The sequence below is a fragment of the Anomaloglossus baeobatrachus genome, chromosome 6 (assembly GCF_048569485.1).
Source record: "Anomaloglossus baeobatrachus isolate aAnoBae1 chromosome 6, aAnoBae1.hap1, whole genome shotgun sequence".
Taxonomy (NCBI): Eukaryota; Metazoa; Chordata; class Amphibia; order Anura; family Aromobatidae; genus Anomaloglossus; species Anomaloglossus baeobatrachus.
In genome coordinates, this window is record NC_134358.1 from 233,773,808 (window position 1) to 233,795,170 (window position 21,363).

The 21,363-nt window shown below is 45.7% G+C and overlaps 1 protein-coding gene across 7 annotated transcripts in view; it reads right to left on the reverse strand.

Annotated features, from left to right (window-relative positions):
* Nucleotides 1–21,363, reverse strand: part of PHACTR1 (phosphatase and actin regulator 1) — a 513,119-nt gene that overhangs the window by 21,511 nt on the left and 470,245 nt on the right. For all 7 annotated transcript variants that reach the window (XM_075314747.1, XM_075314748.1, XM_075314749.1 and 4 more), the window contains 2 exons: nucleotides 15,746–16,061; nucleotides 409–632 (listed from right to left, as the gene is read on the reverse strand). In XM_075314747.1, the coding sequence (XP_075170862.1) occupies nucleotides 409–632; nucleotides 15,746–16,061 (540 nt within the window). The remainder of the gene's footprint in view (nucleotides 1–408; nucleotides 633–15,745; nucleotides 16,062–21,363) is intronic.

Below are 21,363 nucleotides of genomic sequence, written 5' to 3' on the forward strand. Positions count from 1 at the left end.
CTCTTTATACTCACCATCCCCATGTCCAGCTCTGAGTTTCTGCTGCTGCTGCTCATGGTGACTAGAAGTGGCTGCAGCGCACTCTTCAAGTCGACAGGACAGTGTGGCAGCCAATCAGTGAGCTCAGCAGCTCTGAGAGTGGGAGGGGTGTTCTATGTACATGGGGCCAAGCCGCTGAGCTCACTGGTTGGACGGTGCCTGATCTGTGCAAGATGTTTTTCTGAAAAGGGACAATCCCTTTAAAGATATCTTGTATCTTAGACCTCCTTAACCTAGCACCTGTTTTAGTAATAGGTAGCATATTTATTACTGTAGTTATTTTTTTAGAATCTTTTCTATTGTGTATGTTACGTCCATAAGCATAATATGCCTTTACTTACTTCAATATCAAAAAGCTTGAGCACTTACTTGTGTATAGCGAGCTGTCATCATCATCGTCATCATCATCGTCATCATCGGTATCGTCTTCATCATCTCTTGAGTACAGACATGAGGAGTCATCATAGTTTGATTCATGAGGCACATTTTCTTTATCATCTTCACATTCAATAACAACAGTTGGCACTTGTCTCATGTCAGCATATCCGCCAAGTCCTGACTTTGACATTCCGTCCCCTCCATGTAACCCCGAGCTACAATAAAAAAAGAATGAATGCAGAATAAATTGTAATCAAATACTGTTGGAATCCATTACAACTATATAATCATATGGTAATACTGCTAAATATAAATAATACCGTATATATGTTGTATTTATATAAACCACATCAGAAGTAGATCCAGCAATGACATCAGAACTTCAGGGTGCTGATTCAAAATTCTTCATCCTTATTAATGAATTCGTAAAATACGGCGATCCAATCGACTCAGGTACAGAAAATAAAGCAGGAACATAACGCAGACAGGAGTACGCATTTCGGCGGTGTTTTCCGCCTTCCTCACGGTCCAAAACCAGTTGTATTTATATCCTGTAAAGTAGGGGTGGGGAACCTCCAGGCTCCAGGGACCACAGTGCTCGAACAGCAGCTGCGGTCTTGCCAGCTAGCAGCCCTTTAAATCCCAATGCATGATGCAAGGATGCGCACGAAGCTTTCACTACTGAATATTGCATGCGCATACCATAAGATCTTCACACTGACCTGTGCCAGCATGTTCAGGGCTTTCCCTGTGGGCGGGGTAAGAACGAGATGCGCTCCAGCCCCACAGAAGAAGAGGAGCAGCAGCTTTACCGACCTCCCTGCCATACATGCCTCTCGGATCGGTGCTGTGTGACTCCTCACCTCCAGTGCCACAAGCCTCAGCTTACAACCCAGTGTGAAGACATGGACTCTCATGGGTTAAAGTTTCTTAACATTCAGCCAGACGTATTGTTCTTTTGTGTATTACCTCATGTTTGCTTAGCTATTGTTTCTCCAGACCCTTCCACTAATCATTGTAATGTAGTTGTATATTGCTAATGTAATTACCTTAGTAGCCATTGTCTAGTTTGTGATTTGCAAACTTCATGTAGATATCTTCAGTCTTTCTATCCACATCATTTGAATGAGCATTGTCCATGTAGCTTGAAATTCGTCCAATAGGAGAAGCAACCTTGTACAACCAATCCGCTGAGGGCACAGTATATCCTAAGGGAAGGTTATGGCTATAAAAGGGATTTTTTTTAGTCACCAGTTGTTGTTGATGGATGTGCATGATCCAGTCTAAGCTCTTAGGAGCTGGCTAGAGGATCAGGATACCTTGTGGCTTCAATCTAGGGACTTCGGTTCCGATTGGAGACCATATCCACAGTCTAGGGATTTCGATTCCAGCTGCCAGGATTATATCATCATACCAGGACTACTTAAGGAGGAAACCCAGGTTGGGACAATTCGGTCACCTGGCTACAGACTTTGCAGACCTCAGCCAGCTTCCTAAATCTGGCGTTATTCCAGTCTCGGTGGGTGCCCGCCAAAAGCGGGGTGCTACTGGATTGGAGTAAGTAGCCCTGGAAGCTCTGAAGCACGGACATTCTAAATCCCTGGTGAGCCAGCGGAAGGGTGAGACTCTGTTGCCTGTTACATTTCTGTGTTTTGCTGGTTATGTGTTATGTGCCGTTAATATTTTGGGGATCCAATAAAGTCTAATTATTGTGGCTCCCTCACCCTGTGTTGTCTGAGTAGTGTTCCGCCCACGGTTAAGGAGGTCGTGCGTTCAGTTGGGATTAGCCTTGAGCCACGCTGTCTTTCTAAAGGCGGCTGGTTCAGTGGACGAGAGCACCCACTGAGCCCCGTGTCTCGACACCCAGTGCTATTCCTCCCCACGAAATGCTGTGTGCACTTTAGTACTGTGTGTGGCCCCCCAGTGCTGTGTGCCACCCCCCAGTGCTGTGTACCCCCTCAGTGCTGTGTAACACTTACTGTTGTCTGTGCCCCCTTAGTGTTGTCTGTGGCTGTCCCAATGCTGTCCATATCACCCCTAGTGCTGTTCGCCCCACCTAGTGCTGTCCATGCTGCCGCCAGTGCTGTCCGTGTCCCTCAGACCTGTCCGTACCCCCTAGTGCTATCCGTGTCCCTCCAGTGCTGCAGTGCTGTGTGCCGCCCACTGTGCTATGTAACCCCCACTGTTGTCCGAGCCCCCCCAGTGCTGTCCAAACTTCCCCAGTGCTGTCCGTGCCTCCTATTCTCAATGGCAGGTTGTAGGTGGTTTGGTGGCATAAATCATCATGAGTTTCCCTTTAACTTAGGTAATGACATCACCTACAAACAGCAAATACCACAAAGTCTTCACTTTTATATAATAACAATAATAATAATAACAACAAAAAATGACACCATTATGCAAGTCAAACTAATAGCTTAACATGCTATCCCAACTATGGGCAGCAAATTATAGCTATAAATTCATGAGGATGGAGTTTTATCTGGTTTCCCCCTCATCCCTCAGGGCATTCACTGCAGGTTTATGTGTATGCAAAATATATGCAAGGATACACGGTAGCATGTGAGTCCTTCAATAGTTCTAGTACCCAAATTACATTTTTAGTTTTAAAGGAGTCGTCCGACATAAACTCAAACATTTTTTAGGCTAATCTATGCTGTATTGTCATCTTAAACATCCCTAAATCCCACACAGGGCTTTGCAACCCCCCACACGGTGCTCCCCACACCTCCCTCCCGTGCTCTCTCTTGCCCCACGTACTCTCTCTCTCTCTCTCTCTCCCCTCCTGTGCTCTCTCCCCCAGTGATCTATTTTCTCTCCCTGCGATATGTACCAGAGATGCAGGAGTTCAGTGCTGCTGATGTGAGGTGTCAGGAGAGGTCACTGGTCTTTGCTCCCGGCTTATTAATATTTAGAAGCCAAGGAACTAAGACCGCTGCACTCATCACATACTGAGGAGAGACAACGCATGGGAGGAGAGCGCACGGGGGAGGGGGGAGACAGTTACCCGGACGGCGGGCTGCATACATCATAAAGAGCTGGGGATACCGTCGAGCAAACAGCACTGTTAGTGTCCCTGATAGTGAGTTGTCCACCCCTGTTCATTGCCTCTTATTGAACGGCAGGCGTCTAGCACTACAATGGTCAGTGTGATTAGGCTGGCATATTACGTAGCTGCGCACGGGGGGCGGGGGAGGAAGACTACAGAATGTGTGGGAGGGGGCGGGGCTCAACGCACTATGCCTGCCTACTAACTAAGTAGCAGGGTGGCAACATGCTATTGGCTGTGATGCCCGTCAACAAGCTCCTGCCCCTGTCGATGTGACATTATAGAAAGCAGCAAAATCGCGGCAGGAGCGGTCACATGACCACTTTGACCTGATGGAGAGGGGCTGACAGCAGGGTAGGTAGGTAGTCGCTATCTACTTACCTGCCCCATGTAGCCAAATACTGAAATAATAATAATAATAATAATAATAAAAAAAAAAGCAAAATAAGCCAGATAACCCCTATAATAATGTGATATTGTGAGGAAAGAGTTAACCTTTTTCACTGACTTAGAAAATAATAGAAATTCATTCTCCCTGGCAAGACCGAACCAGACTTATTTGCGTAATAAACTGTGAGACCAACCTCAAGGACGCAGAATGTTTTGACTTAGAGACGACTGAAAAACATCTTGTTATTGGAGTATAAGTCATTATATTAATTTCTCTTGCTGGGAATATGTAATTCACGCCTTTAATGAATATGTATGTTGCATAGTTACACCCTAATCAACTTTGTATAACTTTGTAATGTAAACAAAATAATACAGTTTTCTTTTTGGGAGCCGCACGTCTCCTAGCCTTTACGTGTATAACGGTGTCTGCCGGTTTTCATTGAAGGCTAAAGGGAGGGCAGAGGGGGGTCACCGGTACCCTCTCTGCATTCGGACATCGCTGGCAATAGCTGTGACCGTTAGGTCAACCTAACATTATCTGGCGCCCGAACAGGGACCCGTGTTTGTAATCCCAGGACGCAGTGGATTGTCTTGCCAAGCCGAGGAGGAGGTGACCAGACGTGGAGACCAGAAACACCTGGCCAGGTAAGAGTTGAACCTTATTCTTCTCTTTATGCTCCCCACATCTGATCTCCCCTCTCCTCAACGCGCAAAATGGTACACTGTGAGTAGATACTGGGTTATTGGCGGGTTTCTACTGAACTCTGAGAGAGCCTTGCCAGCTGATGTTTTCTGTGCTTTGTTTGGTTGTTTGTTTGTTTGTTTCTCTGTGTTTCTCTGCCTCTCCGTGTGTCGCGTGTCTGCTCTCCTGCGCTTTACTTCTGTGCTGTTGTCCTTGTTGGTTGTCATAGATCCCATACATCAGTGAGTGTTGAAAGGGAATAGTGTACCTGCTCTGTCCAATGGATGTGATATTCACTGCCCTAGTGTTAGTGGGAATAGCCCTGTTTGCCATTGCCATCGGATATAGAGTGTATCTCTGTTACAAGAAGGGCAACCCAGCGCCATTCAACATTCTCAGCCCCCTCTGAAGTTAGGACACCACCTTTCAATAGGAATACAAATAAGGAGTTAGTCTCTAGGTATCTCCAGGAAAGGTGGTTCTAGACCTCACCTTAGGTAGGAATACAAAAGGAGTTAGTCTCTGAGTATCTCCAGGAAAGGTGGTTCCAGACCTTACCTTAGGTAGGAATACAAAAGGAGTTAGTCTCTGAGTATCTCCAGGATAGGTAGGTTTAGTCCAAAGGACGTTCAAGGGTCTAAAAGCTGAAGAAGATAGAAGACGAAGAATGGGGCAAGGAATATCAAAAGACAGAAGAGCTGGATGCACCCTGCAACATCTCATTATGTGTTATCATGGCAAAAGAACAGCCAGTCAGTCCAAGGAAGTTTTTAAGACATTTGGATTGAAGGGGAAGGATCAATTGGACCCCAACAAATGGGACACAATAACAGCTACTAGAGCAGGAGTAATAGCAGATAAATCATGGACTGAACTAGTCAGAACTCTTTCTGACATGGCAAAAACAGCCCACGATCAAGGTTGGATATACCATGAAGAATCAGACACATGGGAAGAAACTGGGAAGAAGGCTAATAAGGATCAACAGGAGCCTCCTGTCAGCTACTCCTGGAACAACTCCAAAAATAGCAGGATCCCCGGAATGGACCTGCACAAACTGTGGCCAACAAAATCCGGACTGGAGTGAAACATGCCTAGCCTGTGGAGCCCCACAGCACAAGCTACAAGCCACAGCACCAGTGCCTCTTTATCCCGTAGTGGAAAGAAGAACCCTGATAAGACCACCTGTTAATCCACAAAACCCAGATGCTCCCAGAGATGCAGTTCCTCGTACATATGATGACTACGTATCCTGGACTCCAGCCCAGCAGATGGCTTTCCTGCAAAATGCTCCAGACCCGACTAGAAACCCAGTCAGTTTTTCACGTTACCTGAACCAAATACAGGTCTCCTACAGAGGCACTTGATTGGACATGAAAGGTTTGTGTAGAGTTAAAATGTCTCCCGAACTGTATGCCAAACTCACTGCCCACCTGACAGGACATGTTCCGGACGATACCCGTAATGTGGAATCGGGCCAAGATTTCATGATAAGACTCAATCTCTTCTGTGCTTAGGAGCAAAGAACTAAGGGCACAATGGGACCAGTGCATCAAGGTCCTGTGGAGAATGTCAGCTCATTTTACTACAGATTGATGCAGTCATTCGCAGATGAAGGGCTGGACATACAAGCGGGTGCAATACGAGATCCTTCATGGATGGAATACATGCACCTCTGGCAGAAAAATTGAAAGCGTGCTGCCCAGAATGGAGGAACATGGAAGATATAGATCTTCTAGTCAACAAAGCAAGTGGCTTAGAAACCGACGCAAAGGATAAAAGGAGCAACAAGAAAGTTGTCATAGCAGCAGTGGACGGTCAGCCAGAAGGTACAAGAAGGAAGGCACCGACCTGCTACTATTGTGGAGTCAGAGGACATGTGATCAGAGACTGTAGAAAGAAGAAGAGGGACACTCAAAACCAACCCGAGAGTCAGGAGGAGAAGACTGCCTGACTTGCGGCAGCACGGGATAGGGATGCCAGAGGTCCATTTATACACGTCCCCCTTCACATTGGCAACAAGGAAATAAGAGCTTTGGTGGACTCAGAAGCCTCACGCTCCTGAACCCCAGGAACCTAGTGCCTGAAGGATCCATCTCATCTGAAGCTACTATAGTATCTGGATTTGATGGACAAGCCCAGATAATCCCAATAACACGGATCCAATACTTCTACAAGTTCCTGCAAAACTCTGGTCCACATCAAAAACTGACCTCGGCACACTACCCGTGCCCACAGTAAAAGTTTCAGTCAAGCCTGGAATTACGCCACCGCAGCTGAGACAATCCCCCCTCCCGCTACCTCTCGCAGTACATCTACCAGTACGTGGATGATTTACTACTGTGCTGCCCTAGTGAAGAGGAATGCTTACCTTTCTGGCAGAAGTAGGATGCAAAGCAAGCAGAGATAAATGCAGACGGTGGATTCCCAATGCGTCACTACTCATGCAACCGCTGTATGATTGCACAAAGAATGTTCCTTTCTTCCTTACAGAAGAAGCTCGACAAAACTTTCAAAAGCTCAAGGAACTAGTGATTGATGCACCTGCTCTGGCACTACCAAACTATGATCTCACCTTTAATCTGTTTGTAGCAGAGCTTCAAGGATTTGCCGTAGGAGTACTCACCCAGAAGACGGACAAACATCACATAATCGGGTACTACTCCTCTCAACTTGACAACGTCACAAAAGCAGAACCAACCTGTGTCCGTGCTGTTACAGCAGTTTCAAACATACTGAAGAAAGCATCTGAAATCTCACTCGATTTCCCGACTACCATCCTTACCAGCCATGACATTTATGCTGTTCTCAATCAAATGAAGCTGAAACACCTCTCCATGGCAAGACAGGTCAGACTCCAGTGAACGCTGTTGCTACCCCCAAACATCTCATTTGCTCGAGTTACAAGTCTAAACCTTGCTGATCTGCTGATCTTTACAAGTTTAGAAGGGGGGACAGAAGAGAGGACAGAAGAGAGTGACAAACGTACCAGCGCACCATTTGATCATGATTGTCAGGAACTCATTGAACATGAGGCAAATCCCCTGCACAATATACAGGCAACACTGCTTACAAATCCAGACTTTGAACTTTTTGTGGATGGTAGCAGATACGCTGATGAAGCAGGCAAGTTCCACACTGGATTTGCAGTAGTGACTCTATATGCAGTCTTAGCCAAGCAACCACTACCTCCACGCATATCTGCTCAAGAAGCAGAACTTCTTGCCCTCATCTGGGCAATTGAGTTTCTGGAAGAACGAACAGCGAACATCTACACGGACTCAGCCTATGCACACGGCATTGTGCACGATATTGGCACTATCTGGCAGACAAGAGGATTCCTCACAGCAACAGGAAATCCCATCAGGCATGGAGCCTCAGTGAAGAAACTAATGGAAGTAGCCTTGATACCAAAACAGCTAGCAATCATAAAGGTTGCTGCCCACACCAAGGCTCAAACACCCGAGGCAAGGGGAAATCGCTTGGCCGATCAAACAGCAAAACAAGCAGCCTTACTCCCTTTGAAGGAGACGGAAACAGTGTCAACAACGGAGGAAGAAATGCAGAACCTCTTTGAGACACAAGAAAACGCCTCTGAGGAAGAAAAGGCCGGATGGCGGGCCAAGGGGGCAGAAAAGGTGGAGGGGATTTGGCGCCTAAATGGACTTCCCGTCCTGCCACGCAGTTGGTTCCCTGCCATTTTCCAAGTACTCCACTATCCCACACACGGTAGCACAAACTCAATCATGAACCAGATGCAACCTTATTGGGTAGCCCCCGGCTTCAGACAATACGCCTCCCAGAGAATAAAAGCTTGTCCCATCTGTCAACAACACAATCCAGGCCAGCTAAAAAACCCCGCAAAGACACATGCCAAAGACGTTTGCCCCATTTCAAAGAGTACAAATAGACTATATACAGTTGCCAAAACATGGCGTCTACGAGTTTGTACTTGTCTGTGTAGACCTCTTCTCAGGATGGCCAGAGGCCTACCCTGTCAGCTCAGCCACGGCCAGAATCACAGCAAAGAAATTGGCCTGTGAGCTGGTACCCCGGTTTGGACTCCCTGAAGTCATAGAGTCAGACCGAGGTACTTATTTCACTGGACAAGTTTTCCAGAACACCTGTGCCCTGTTAGGCATTCAGTCAGCCTTACACACGCCTTACCACCCACAGTCATCAGGGAAAGTGGAAAGGTTAAATGGAACGCTAAAGCTCAAACTAGCCAAGGCAGTGGAGGAGACTGGTAGACCATGGACAGAATGTCTCCCCATAGCTCTTTACTCTATAAGGACTACCCCGCAGGGAAAGCACAGGCTCTCACCCTTTGAAATACTCTTTGGTAGTGCACCCAGATTAGGATGCTACTTCCCGCAGGACATACACCTGCAATGTGATAGCCTAACGTCTCATGTTGTTTCCCTGCAGAAGAGACTAACTGAAACCCACCAAAGGGTCTACTCTTCTCTACCTGATCCTGATGCCGTTCCAGGAACCCACTCTCTAAAGCCTGGTGACCGGGTCTACCTAAAGAAGCACGTGAGAAAGACCCTTGAGCCACGATTCGAAGGGCCTTTGACTGTCCAGCTGACCACTCCAACCTCCGTCAAACTTGAGGGGAGATCGACATGGGTCCATGCCAGCCACTGCAAGAAGGCCTAATACCGCTGATAAGTATTTCTATGTGTACTCCCTTTTTGGGGCCTTCTACACCACGGCAGAATTCATTTGAGACCCATCATGAAGTGTTAGCTGAAAAACTTGAGATCACAGACTGCTGGATATGTACACACGCACCTGTGACAGCCTCTTCCATGCCATACTTAGCCATACTAGTCCCAATAAACAAAGTGTTTCAATGGGGAGGCTGTTACAACAGATTATCAGTGTTCCAAGTGTTACTCTGTTTACTAGTTGCTTATGTAGTGTTCAAGTTGCTAATGGCTTTGTTTTCCCGCTGCTTGAAGCAATGTAGATACAATGATTATTCAGCACCCGTATGAAATCACTAATATGCCTTTTTTCTCTTCTCTACTCTTTCCTCTAGAAATCACCTTGGCGTATCATGATGAGACTCCTATCGAGAGGCATGCAGGCAGTCCTGGGTGACGGATGTGAGACGACACTCCCTGAGCAAACCCGCGGCTCAGAAAGTATCTGGAGGCTAGCCTGCTTTCTCCATAGTCCACAGCTTCTCGATGGCCCCCTGTCCATCAATCACGCCAATAGGGGGGATTGTGAGGAAAGAGTTAACCTTTTTCACTGACTTAGAAAATAATAGAAATTCATTCTCCCTGGCAAGACCGAACCAGACTTATTTGCGTAATAAACTGTGAGACCAACCTCAAGGACGCAGAATGTTTTGACTTAGAGACGACTGAAAAACATCTTGTTATTGGAGTATAAGTCATTATATTAATTTCTCTTGCTGGGAATATGTAATTCACGCCTTTAATGAATATGTATGTTGCATAGTTACGCCCTAATCAACTTTGTATAACTTTGTAATGTAAACAAAATAATACAGTTTTCTTTTTGGGAGCCGCACGTCTCCTAGCCTTTACGTGTATAACGGTGTCTGCCTGTTTTCATTGAAGGCTAAAGGGAGGGCAGAGGGGGGTCACCGGTACCCTCTCTGCATTCGGACATCGCTGGCAATAGCTGTGACCGTTAGGTCAACCTAACAATATCTTACATAGGGCAGCATAGCTGACAGATCCATTTTCAGATAGGCCATGGATCTCATTTAACTTGTTGCAAACTGAATGTTAGGGGTTACATAATATGCACATATGTACGATATGTATGTGTGTGTGAGGGGGGAATCACATGATTAACACCATGTTTAGACCTATTCAGTTAGCTTATGGATGCATTATATGGAACTGAACTATGGGCTGTACCTTTCTATTGCAGCAAAGAAAGCAGCTACTAAATCAAGGAAATGTCATGAAGAAAAGTGATCCACAAAAATATGTAAATAGAAACCCTAAAAAAAATTCTTTAACATTTGATAAAACATATGGCACTGGAAGAAAGGACAACTGTAGTCAGGTAGGTTTAATCAGTCTCTCCATGGTCTCGCTATTTGACAACTTAGTGAGACTTCCTGCTCCTGAATTGGAAGATATCACTGTGTGTGGAGTAGGGGATAGGGGAAGCAGCAACAGAAGTTGCTATGGGCTTGTGTGCATGTAGTGAGAGGCTCAGTTTTACCCTTTGCAAGCAGCTTTATGCTTATCTAACAGATTAATCCTTTAACAGCAGCTGTATTCTCATCCTTTACCTGGTCTTCATATTACATGGTTGTTGAATAATAACAATCAGTATGTAGAAATGTTTGAGATGCATTTGTGAATTTATTTGCCTTACTGAATTTTGCTATTAAAAAAATAATGAGGAAAAATAGGTAAAACTATTCTGTGTAGCGCACTGTCAAAAAGAGGTAACAAGATAATGGGTCTGATCACCCTACCCACGCTATGTGATTTGCTATTTGTGAAAAGTCTTAATGCGGGCTTTACACGAGACGACTGATCGTGCGATGCATCGTTGTGGTCACGGTTTTCATGACGCACATCCGGCATCGTACACGATGTCGTCTCGTGTGACACCTCCTAGTGATGCAGTATCTCTCACAAATCGTGAGTCGCGTACTCGTCGCTAGGTTTCATAAAATTGTTTAATTAAAATGGCGGCGGTTGTTCATCGTTTCCGTGGCATCACACGTTGCTCCGTGTGACACCCCGGGAATGATGAACAGCAGCTTACCTGCCTCCCGCGGCTCCCGCCGGCAATGTGAAAGGAAGGAGGTGGGCGGGATGTTTACATCCCGCTCATCTCCGCCCCTCCGCTTCTATTGGCCGGCTGCCGTGTGACGTCGCTGTGACGCAGAACGTCCCTACCACTCCAGGAAGTGGATGTTCGTTGCCCACAGCGAGGTCGTCCGGAAGGTAAGTACGTGTGACGGGGGTTAAACGAGTTTGTGCGCCACGGGCAGCGATTTGCCCGTGACGCAAAAAACGACGGGGGCGGGTACGATCGATCGTGCTATCGCACAATCGGTCGTCTCGTGTAAAGCAGGCTATAGGCTACGTTCCCATGATCAGCATTTGTTGAGTTTTTGATGCTGCAGAATTCCTGTACCTTATTTTACTTGTTTTTTTTTTTCATTGCATTTTTGTATGTTTTTATCGTGCTTTTTGTCTGTTTGGTGCGTCATGCTTTAAATAAAGCTGCTTTGTTTTGAAACTTCATGAACAACAGAGCATCCTAGACTTGTAGCGGCTATAATAATGCATGGCCACAGTTCTGCCGCCATATACGCTTCCTGGACAAAACAAGTTGAATGCCGGATAGGGCCAAAAGAGACACATGTCTCCTATAAGTGTACACATCTCTGCGCTAATCCACAGCCGGTTATTGCTGGAAATTGCATGCCTTCTTGGTCTGACTCCACTGGCATTAGCAAAGCCAGACACATCCCCGACTGTAGGGTTGTGCCATCTGGTGTATACATGATAGTGAGCAGTGTATAATTACAAGACGGCAAACAAGATAACATACCCGTAATCCAATAATCATCATTACCGACAGGTTACAGCCAAGACTAGGATCACGCTGTCCTTTATACAGAATTATATACACACCATTATATAAAATGGGAAATCAGTGTCCTCTACAACTGTGCTCTGTATCCACACAAATAACCTTCACATTCTGTGTGCGGAGACTGCCCCGAATCTCAGATAGGGCTATTTGGATTTAACCTTTATTTCATTTTCATTCACATGATCTTTGCGGCATAAAGCTTCACACAAGAACCACGCAAGATCTTATTAAAGGGAATCTGTCATCAGGTTTTTGCTCCCCCATCTGAGAGCAGCATATTGTAGAGACAGAGACCCTGATTCCAGCAATGTGTCACTTACTGGGCTACTTGCTGTAGTTTTGATAAATTCAGTTTTATCTACCAGTTCTCTGAATGCTGAGCTCTGTATAATCCTGCCACACCGCTGATTGACAGTACTCCGTTTACACTTTGCATAAGCAGAAAGCTGAAAATCATTAATTTGTGTGTGGGCTCATGAATATGGAGAACAACTAGGCTGCCAGTTACTAGTCCTCCCTGATAAAAAAAAGTCTTAAAATTACATCAAGCAGCCCAGCAAGTGAAACACAGCTGGAATCAGGGTCTTTGTTTCTATATTATGCTGCTCTCAGATTAGGCAACAAAAACCTGGTGACAGATTCCCTTTAAGTGCTAGATATTCTCATTTTTATGAATCTGCATTAAAAGAAACTCCCTAAGATTTCTTATCACTTCTTGTACACTGTAGAAGCCTGGGAATTGTAGCACAAAGGGAATTTGTCAGCAGATTTTTGCTACCTCATCTAAGAGCAGCATGATGTAGGCAAAGAGATCCTGAATCCAACAATTTTTCACTTAAGATTACTGGATGCAGCTGTTCTGACCCAATCAGAATTTTTAGCTTTAGTCACTATTCTGGTTCAAACACAGACTGTAGCATGCTGTGATTTTTTTTTCTATAAGGACTCTCTTTCTCTTTACAATTTTTGAACAGGCATTCCTGATTCATCAGCATTCTGCTAGCACTATAGGTACTGGAACTTCATTTCCATTTCTTCCTTGCATTTATAGCTGGGTCCAATATCTTGACTGCCCTAAACCTCTCTGTTATGCCTGTAAGGCGGGCTTTGCACACTACGACATCGCAGGCCGATGCTGCGATGCTGAGTGCGATAGTGCCCGCCCCCGTCGCAGCAGCGATATGTGGTGATAGCTGGTGTAGCGAAAGTTATCGCTACGCCAGCTTCACAAACACACTCACCTGCCGTGCGACGTCCCTGTGGCCGGCGACCCGCCTCCTTGTTAAGGGGGCGGGTCGTGCGGCGTCACTGCGACGTCACACGGCAGGCGGCCAATCAGAGCGGAGGGGCGGAGATGAGCAGGATGTAAACATCCTGCCGACCTCCTTCCTTCCGCATATCCTACGGAAGCCGCAGTGAGGCCGGTAGGAGACGTTCCTCGCTCCTGCGACTTCACACACAGCGATGTGTGCTGCCGCAGGAGCGAGGAACAACATCGGACCATTGCGTCAGCGTAATTATGGATTACGCCGACGCTGTAACGATGATACGATTACGACGCTTTTGCGCTCGTTAATCGTATCATCCAGCCTTTACACACTGCGATGTCGCATGCGATGCCGGAAGTGCGTCATTTTCAATTTGACCCCACCGACATCGCACCTGCGATGTCGCAGTGTGCAAAGTGCCCCTAAGGGTACTTTCACACTTGCGTTCAGCGCAGTCCGTCACTATGGAGAATAGCGCAGTCCATTAACGCACTGCGCTATTCTCCATAGACTTGTATGGACGACGCACTGTAACGCAAGTGTCAGCGTTGCATCTGCTGGACGACGCAGTGTCGTTATTTTGACGCTGCGCCGGGAGGGAGGAATGCAGCATGTAACGTTTTTTTGAGCAGCGCAATCCGTAGGATTTCACTGCGCATGCTCTCTCTGGCTCCCTGCACCAGTAACCAAGGTAAATATCAGGTAACTAAGCAAAGTGCTTTGCCGATATTTACCCTCGCTACGTGTGCAGGGAGCCCGACACTTCCCCGCTTGGTTCCGCCCCTCCCGCACTCCACTCCGCATGTATGTACACACACACACACACACACACACATACATATACATACACACACACACTCACCTGTCCTCAGCGCCATGGCCCGCTCGGCTCCACCCACTCCGCCCCCCGCACACATTCTTGGCGGCCGAACGATCAGCTGATCGACCGGCCGCCGGCATGTGAGAGCGCTCAGCTGAGCGCCTGGCCGCCGGCATGTGAGAGCGCTCAGCTGAGCGCCCGGCCGCCGGCATGTGAGAGCGCTCAGCTGAGCGCCCGGCCGCCGGCATGTGAGAGCACTCAGCTGATCGACCAGCCGCCAGCATGTGAGAGCGCTCAGCTGAGCGCCCGGCCGCCGGCATGTGAGAGCACTCAGCTGATCGACCAGCCGCCGGCATGTGAGAGCGCTCAGCTGAGCGCCCGGCAGCCGGCTATTGAGGGCGATCAGCTGATCATTCACAATAGTCTGCTGCCGGTAAAACTGTAAAGAAGAAAAAAAAAAATAAAAAAAAAAGCTTTCCGTTGTTTTGTACGATCTGTTGCATCCGTTGTGCCACTATATGCAACACATCCGTTGCATCCGTCACACAACGCAATGCAACGGATGCCGTTCAACGCAAGTGTGAAACTAGGCTAAGAAATATGACATACAGAAGTGCAAGAGAAGAGGGGCAAAGATCTGTCCCCACTCCTTGTAACCCATCTGTCCACATGGGACAAGAGTTCCATAAAAAAAAATTGGAATTTACAGCATAAAAATAAAGCAAATGTTTTCAACTCAGTGGACCACTGACAGTTGTGTTTGAATAGAGGTGTACATGCAAAATATGTAACAGGACCCCCCTACCTCGTGATGTGTTACATAATGGTATGGCAGAGTTTGGGCCCCCAGGGGATGACTGTTACCACTGCACCATCCCCACCTTTATATAATACTTCTCCATTCAGCTGCACAGCTCCATACGTGTTAGATCTAATTCAGAATCCATCTGTTTGATCTTCCCATCTGAATATTACAGCTGAATGAAAATAGTGGATTCAGCTACATTTCCACTGCTCCAAATAGGTCAAGAAGACACACGGAGGCAGGGAGAATGGTAATTGGTCAGCAGCATTTGCTGGAGGTTTATAGAATAGAAATGCTGACACAGTCCAATCACGTCTGAATCACCAACAAATGGATAGAAGGCACGCTGATTGCTTAGTAATTCACATTTCCATCACCCCCCAAACCTCTATAGAAAATGGAGCGGAGCACTGATGACTAGAAGCCATTACACAAAATGCCTTGTTGAATAAATCTGCTGGTGACCTTTCCACGGAGAAAAGGGGTCTGCGGGACACTGTCAATGGAAACGCGCTACTGAAAGACCAAACAATCTGAAATACAGATATATACTAAGGAGTAACATGCAGTAGGTACATTTGGATCCCTATTTAATAACATGTTCACTTAGTTCTTATAAAACATAAATGAATGAGGGTAATAGACCAGTTCTCATCATACTTCTACATGACCCAGCAGTGCAGACTAAGGCAGTACGTACCTTTCCAACCTTTGCATGGTCATAGCAAGTGTCTTGTTGAGCTCCTCAATGACCCTGCATCCTGGAGGTATTGATGGATGGATGGGCACTGAACTGGATCCAGTTGAGAGATGCTGGCTTCCATACTGGAGCTGGTGCTGATGGACGGCTAGTTGGGATGGGAGGATGGTGTGATGGTGCTGAGAGCTCTTCTGATTGGAATAGGAGTGGGGATAGTCTGATCCTCCTAGTGGCATGCATATCATGACTTTCTTTGGAGGTAGTGGAGGAGACATCTTCCCTGGCATACAAGGCAGTTTTATAGGTGCTCCGGAGTCTAGAGAAAGACAATAAACTTCAACATTTATACCGTGAATGGAAAACCACATATACTTACATGGATGAAAAAGAGAAACTAGCAATACTAATCATTCTTGGCATAGATTCTATCTCATTGAAAGATGAAAACGCATGATGATAATGAAGGTCTTTGAAATGTAAATCCATCTCCACCTTTGTGTCTTCTATATGTTGCTGCATTCCTGAAAAATTAGCATTTCAATTAAGTGCTCTAAGGCTCACAAAGCAGTTAAAGAGAACCTGTCAGCAGATTTGGGGCCTATAAGCTGCGGCCACCACCAGTGGGCTCTTATATACAGCATTCTAACATGCTATATATATAAGAGCCCAGGCCGCTGTGTAGAACGTAAAAATCACTTTATAATACGGTACTTACCTAAACAGTTGCTGAGGTGGCGTTGGGTCATATGGGCGTCTCCGTTCTCCGGTATCGGCGCCTCCTCTTTCAGCCATCTTTGTCCTGCTTCTGAAGCCTGTGTGCATGACGCGTCCTAGGTCATACACACTTGCCGCTATTGAGGTCCTATGCAGGCGCACTTTTATCTGTCCTGAGCAGTATTTTAGTGCACCTGCACGGTACCGGCGAGTGTGTATGACGTAGGACGCATCATGCACACAGGCTTCAGAAGGAGGACGAAGATGGCCGAAAGAGGAGGCACCAGCACCAGAGAACGGAGACAGCCATATGACCCAACTCCACCGCAGCGACCGTTTAGGTAAGTATTAAAAAGTGATTTTTATGTTCTCACAGCGGCCTGGGCTCTTATATACAGCATGTTAGAATGCTGTATATAAGAGCCCACTGGTGGTGGCTGCAGCTTATAGGCCCCAAATCTGCTGACAGGTTCCCTTTAAGCAGCCACTGCCTCTCCAGGTTGTTTCCCCAACCAGCACCAGCCTGTTTAGTACAAATGAAATTTAAAAAGGCCGGTGGTAGGTTGGAAAACAATCTTATGAGGCACAGTGGTTTCTTAAATGCTTTGGAACACCCAGAGCACTTAACATTAAAATCAGATATGAATTAACACTTAGGTTCTCAGGAATGGAGCAACAGATAGAAGATGTGTCGATGGATTTAGATTTCAAAGACCTGTCTGCCCATACAGTGGATATGTCTACACACCCATATAAAAATACCAGGTTTTTGTCATATAAAAAAACACACCAAGAAGAACTTATTACACCTTTAATTTCAGCTATAATCTATACAATTCATTTTAAAAATGAACTAAAATGTATTTGGGTGCAAAAATGAATAATAAAGAGCTAAAATAATGTAGTTGTGTAAATATGCACAACCTTAAATGAATACTTTGTTGAACTACCCTTTGAATTTATGACAGCAATCAATCTTTTTGGGTAAAGGCCGCTTTACACGCAGCGACATTGCTAACGAGATGTCGTTGGGGTCACGGAATTCGTGACGCACATCCGGCCTCGTTAGCGACGTCATTGCGTGTGAAACGCAGGAACGACCGTTAACGATCAAAATTACTCACCTTATCGTTGATCGTTGACACGTCGTTCCTTTCCCGAATATCGTTGCTGTTACAGGACGCAGGTTGTTCGACGTTCCTGCGGCAGCACACATCGCTAAGTGTGACACTGCAGAAACGAGGAACTACATCGTACCTGCGGCCGGCGGCAATGGGGAAGGAAGTAGGTGGTGGGATATTCCGCCCGCTCATCTCCGCCCCTCCGCTTCTATTGGACGGCTACCGTGTGACGTCGCATGAACCGCCCCCTTATAAAGGAGGCGGTTCACCGGCCACAGCGACGTCGCAGGGAAGGTAAGTTCGTGTGATAGGTAATGATGTTGTGCACCACGGGCAGCAATTTGCCCGTGACGCACAACCAACGGGGGCGGGTACGCTCGCTAGCGATATCAATACCGATATCGTTGCGTGTAAAGCAGCCTTAAGAGTCTATCAGCATGGTACATCTAGAATTGGCATGGCATAGCACATACAAAATCTTTGCCCACTCTTCCTTACAGTAGAACTCCAAATCTTTCAAATTGTGAGGGCACTGCCTGTGTACAGCCCTTTTCAGGTCAACCCTTCAGATTTTTAATTGATTTAATGTCTTTGCTCTAGCTGGGCCATTCCAAAACTTTGATCTTCTTCTAATGACGCCATTCTATTGTTGATTTGGATGTATGCTTAGGGCCAATCTGCTAAAATGGGAAATTCATCTTCAGCTTTTTACCACAGGCCTAAATATTTTGTTGAGAAATTGACAGATATTTGGAATTATTCACAGTTCCCTCCACCTTGACTAAAGTCCCAGTTTCAGTGGCTATAATAACAACCCCAAGGAATAATGCCGCCTCCACCATGCTTAATTGTAAGTATGGTGTTTTTTTGGTGATGCACAGTGTTGGTTTGGTCTTATCAAAGCACAACACACTTTTCTACATGCTTATGGCAGACTTAATACAGATTTTGGCAAAACATAGATGAGCGTGGATGTTTTTCTTTGTAAGAAACGGCCTCCATCTTGCTACTCTAACCCACAGACCAGACAAATGAAGAATAAGGGAGATTTTTGTCACATGCAGGACACGGCCAGTGATTTCCAGAAATTCCTGCAGTTCTTTTAATGTTGCTGTAAACTTCTTGGTTGCCTCCTGGATCAATTTTCTTCTTTTCCTTTGATCAATTTTTGAGGGACTTCCAGCTGTAGGTAATGTCACTGTTGTGCCAAATTTAAGCCACTTCTTGCTTGAAGACCATCTGCACAGTTCTATGGTATATCTAAAGCCTTTTTCTACTCTTGTAAAGATTTTTGTACTCTTCTCCTGACTGATAACTTAAAACAATAAGATTGCTTTGCTGTGTTGTAAGCTGTTTACAGACCATGGCTTTTGCAGTAAAATGAAACTAAGAAAATGTTATGCTAAAATTTGTATGGGGTTGATTAGAATCACTTTAAACGATGGCCGCTATGTACTGACTACTATTTAATATGAAATAAATGTGACTGGCTAATTATGATCACAACTTTCTCCATAATTATAAAAGGATGCTCCTACACTATTTTAGTTTTGTTATTTTTATTTCCCCCCATAAATGATTTCAGTTTTTTTCTCAATGAATTTGTACAGATTATGAGATTTATTTAGGCTATGTGCGCACTAGGCCTTTTTTCGCGACTTTTGTGCGCGTTTTTCAGGTGCATTTTTGCTCGTTTTTGGGCTGAAAACTGCATGAACTTGCTTCCCTAGCAAAGTCTGTGACTTTTCATTTATGCTCTCTGCACACGTTTTTTTTAGCTGCCTTTTTTTAGCTAAAAAAAAAAAAATGCACATGTCAATTCTTTCCTGCGTTTTACTGCGTTTCTCACCCATGCAATGCATTGGAAAAATGCAACAAAATGCAGTGATCAAAAACGCAGCCAAAAACGCACCGAAATGCGATAAAAATGCATGCGTTTTTTCCGGTGCGTTTTTGCCGCGGTGCGTTTTTTGCGGCCAAAAACGCAGCATCAAAAAAACTGCTGTGTGCGCACATAGCCTATAGGTTTAAAAAGTTCTGAAATTATAGTGCTTGGTATATGTTTTTCCATATCACAAATCTGATATGATAGACTTTTATATCCACTGTATTTGCAGTTTGGGGAGGGGGTGATTGTACTGACAGATTCGTTTTAATAATAGGCACAGGATTTGAATGTCCAGGATTGGAGTTATCTCTGACCCTGCTGTTGCCACAGTACAGTAGCTGCCATTCTCTCATAGCTGAAGTCGCAGAAACAGATCCCTTTGTTCAAGACTCAATCAAACATGTAAGAATATTGCTTCTATGTACATAAAAATAGCTGGCACCAGAAAAGAGATATAAAGCTGGGTACCAGTGACTACTATTGCCATCATTTTTTCAGCCTCAAAGAAGAGAAACATTTATCAAGTCAGTAAGAGTCACAAACTAAAGTTTTGATCAGTTTGGCCAAAAACTACAAAAGAAAAAATTGGCACATAAAAGCAGAATACTGACAAAACTTCAACTCATAATTTCCAACAATCCCTATAGGGCATGACTTTGGTATACCAGTGAGTACACAATTCTGCGCCCTTTAATGGGTTCCATGTAGCTACTTAGTTCTCGACGGTCATACATTAACCTTCCATATTTTACTTAGTAAGTAAAAAAAAAGAATAGTCAATGAGAATAATGCGGGCGTCACACGGTACGATATATCGGGCGATATGTCGGCGGGGTCACATCGTAAGTGACGCACATCCGGTATCGTTTGATATATCGTAGCGTGTGACAGCTACGAGCGACGGTGAATGAGCAAAAATACTCACCTTATCGTTGCTCGTTGACACGTCGCTCATTTTCAAAAAGTCGTTTCTTCTTCTGTGCTCCGGTTGTTCATCGTTCCTGAGCACACATCGCTCCATGTGACACCCCGGGAACGATGAACACAGCTTACCTGCGTCCCGCTGGCAATCCGGAAGGAAGGAGGTGGGCGGGATGTTTACGTCCCGCTCATTTCCGCCCCTCCGCTTCTATTGCCTGGCGGCTGTGTGACGTCGCTGTGACGCCGAACGTCCCTCCCCCTTCAGGAAGAGGATGTTCGCCACCCACAGCGAGGTTGTCCGGGAGGTAAGGAGGTAAGTGCGTGTGACAGGGGGTTAATGACTTTGTGCGCCACGGGCAACTAATTGACCGTGACGCACAAACGACGGGGGCGGGTACGATCGCTTGTGCGATTGCACGATAGATCGTCCAGTGTGACGCCCACATAAGAATAGTCAATCTCAGAGTCTGCTTTTGTTTACCTGCAATGTTAGTTTAAGCCTCCTATCTTTATCATTAGTGGAGTTCAGCAGCATATGAGTTGTAGCCCGACTTCGCCCCCTTCTTTGATTAGCAGCTTTTGTCTATGGAAATGTACACTGAAAGCCTGGTGTGTGCGGGGACAGCTCTCAGAGCTCTGCTACATGCAGAATGTAAAATCTTTCAGTGTGTGAGAACGGCTGCATACAATAATCTAAGTTATACATTGTTGAACTCAGGGCCTCTTTGCCTACATCATGCTGCTCTCAGATGTGATAGCAAAAACCTGGTGATGCATTCCTTGTAAGCTTGTATGTAATAATGGCTTAGAGAATAGGTATTGATAATGAGGAAAAAAGCTGTGAGAAATCTGCAGGATGCTGCCATATCCAGTGCCTATGAATAACAGGCATGCCCTCTTTAATTTGCAAAATACTTACTAAAATAGGCATGGCACTTCCACACTAAATAGTCCTTTGCCAAACTTTCCAATGG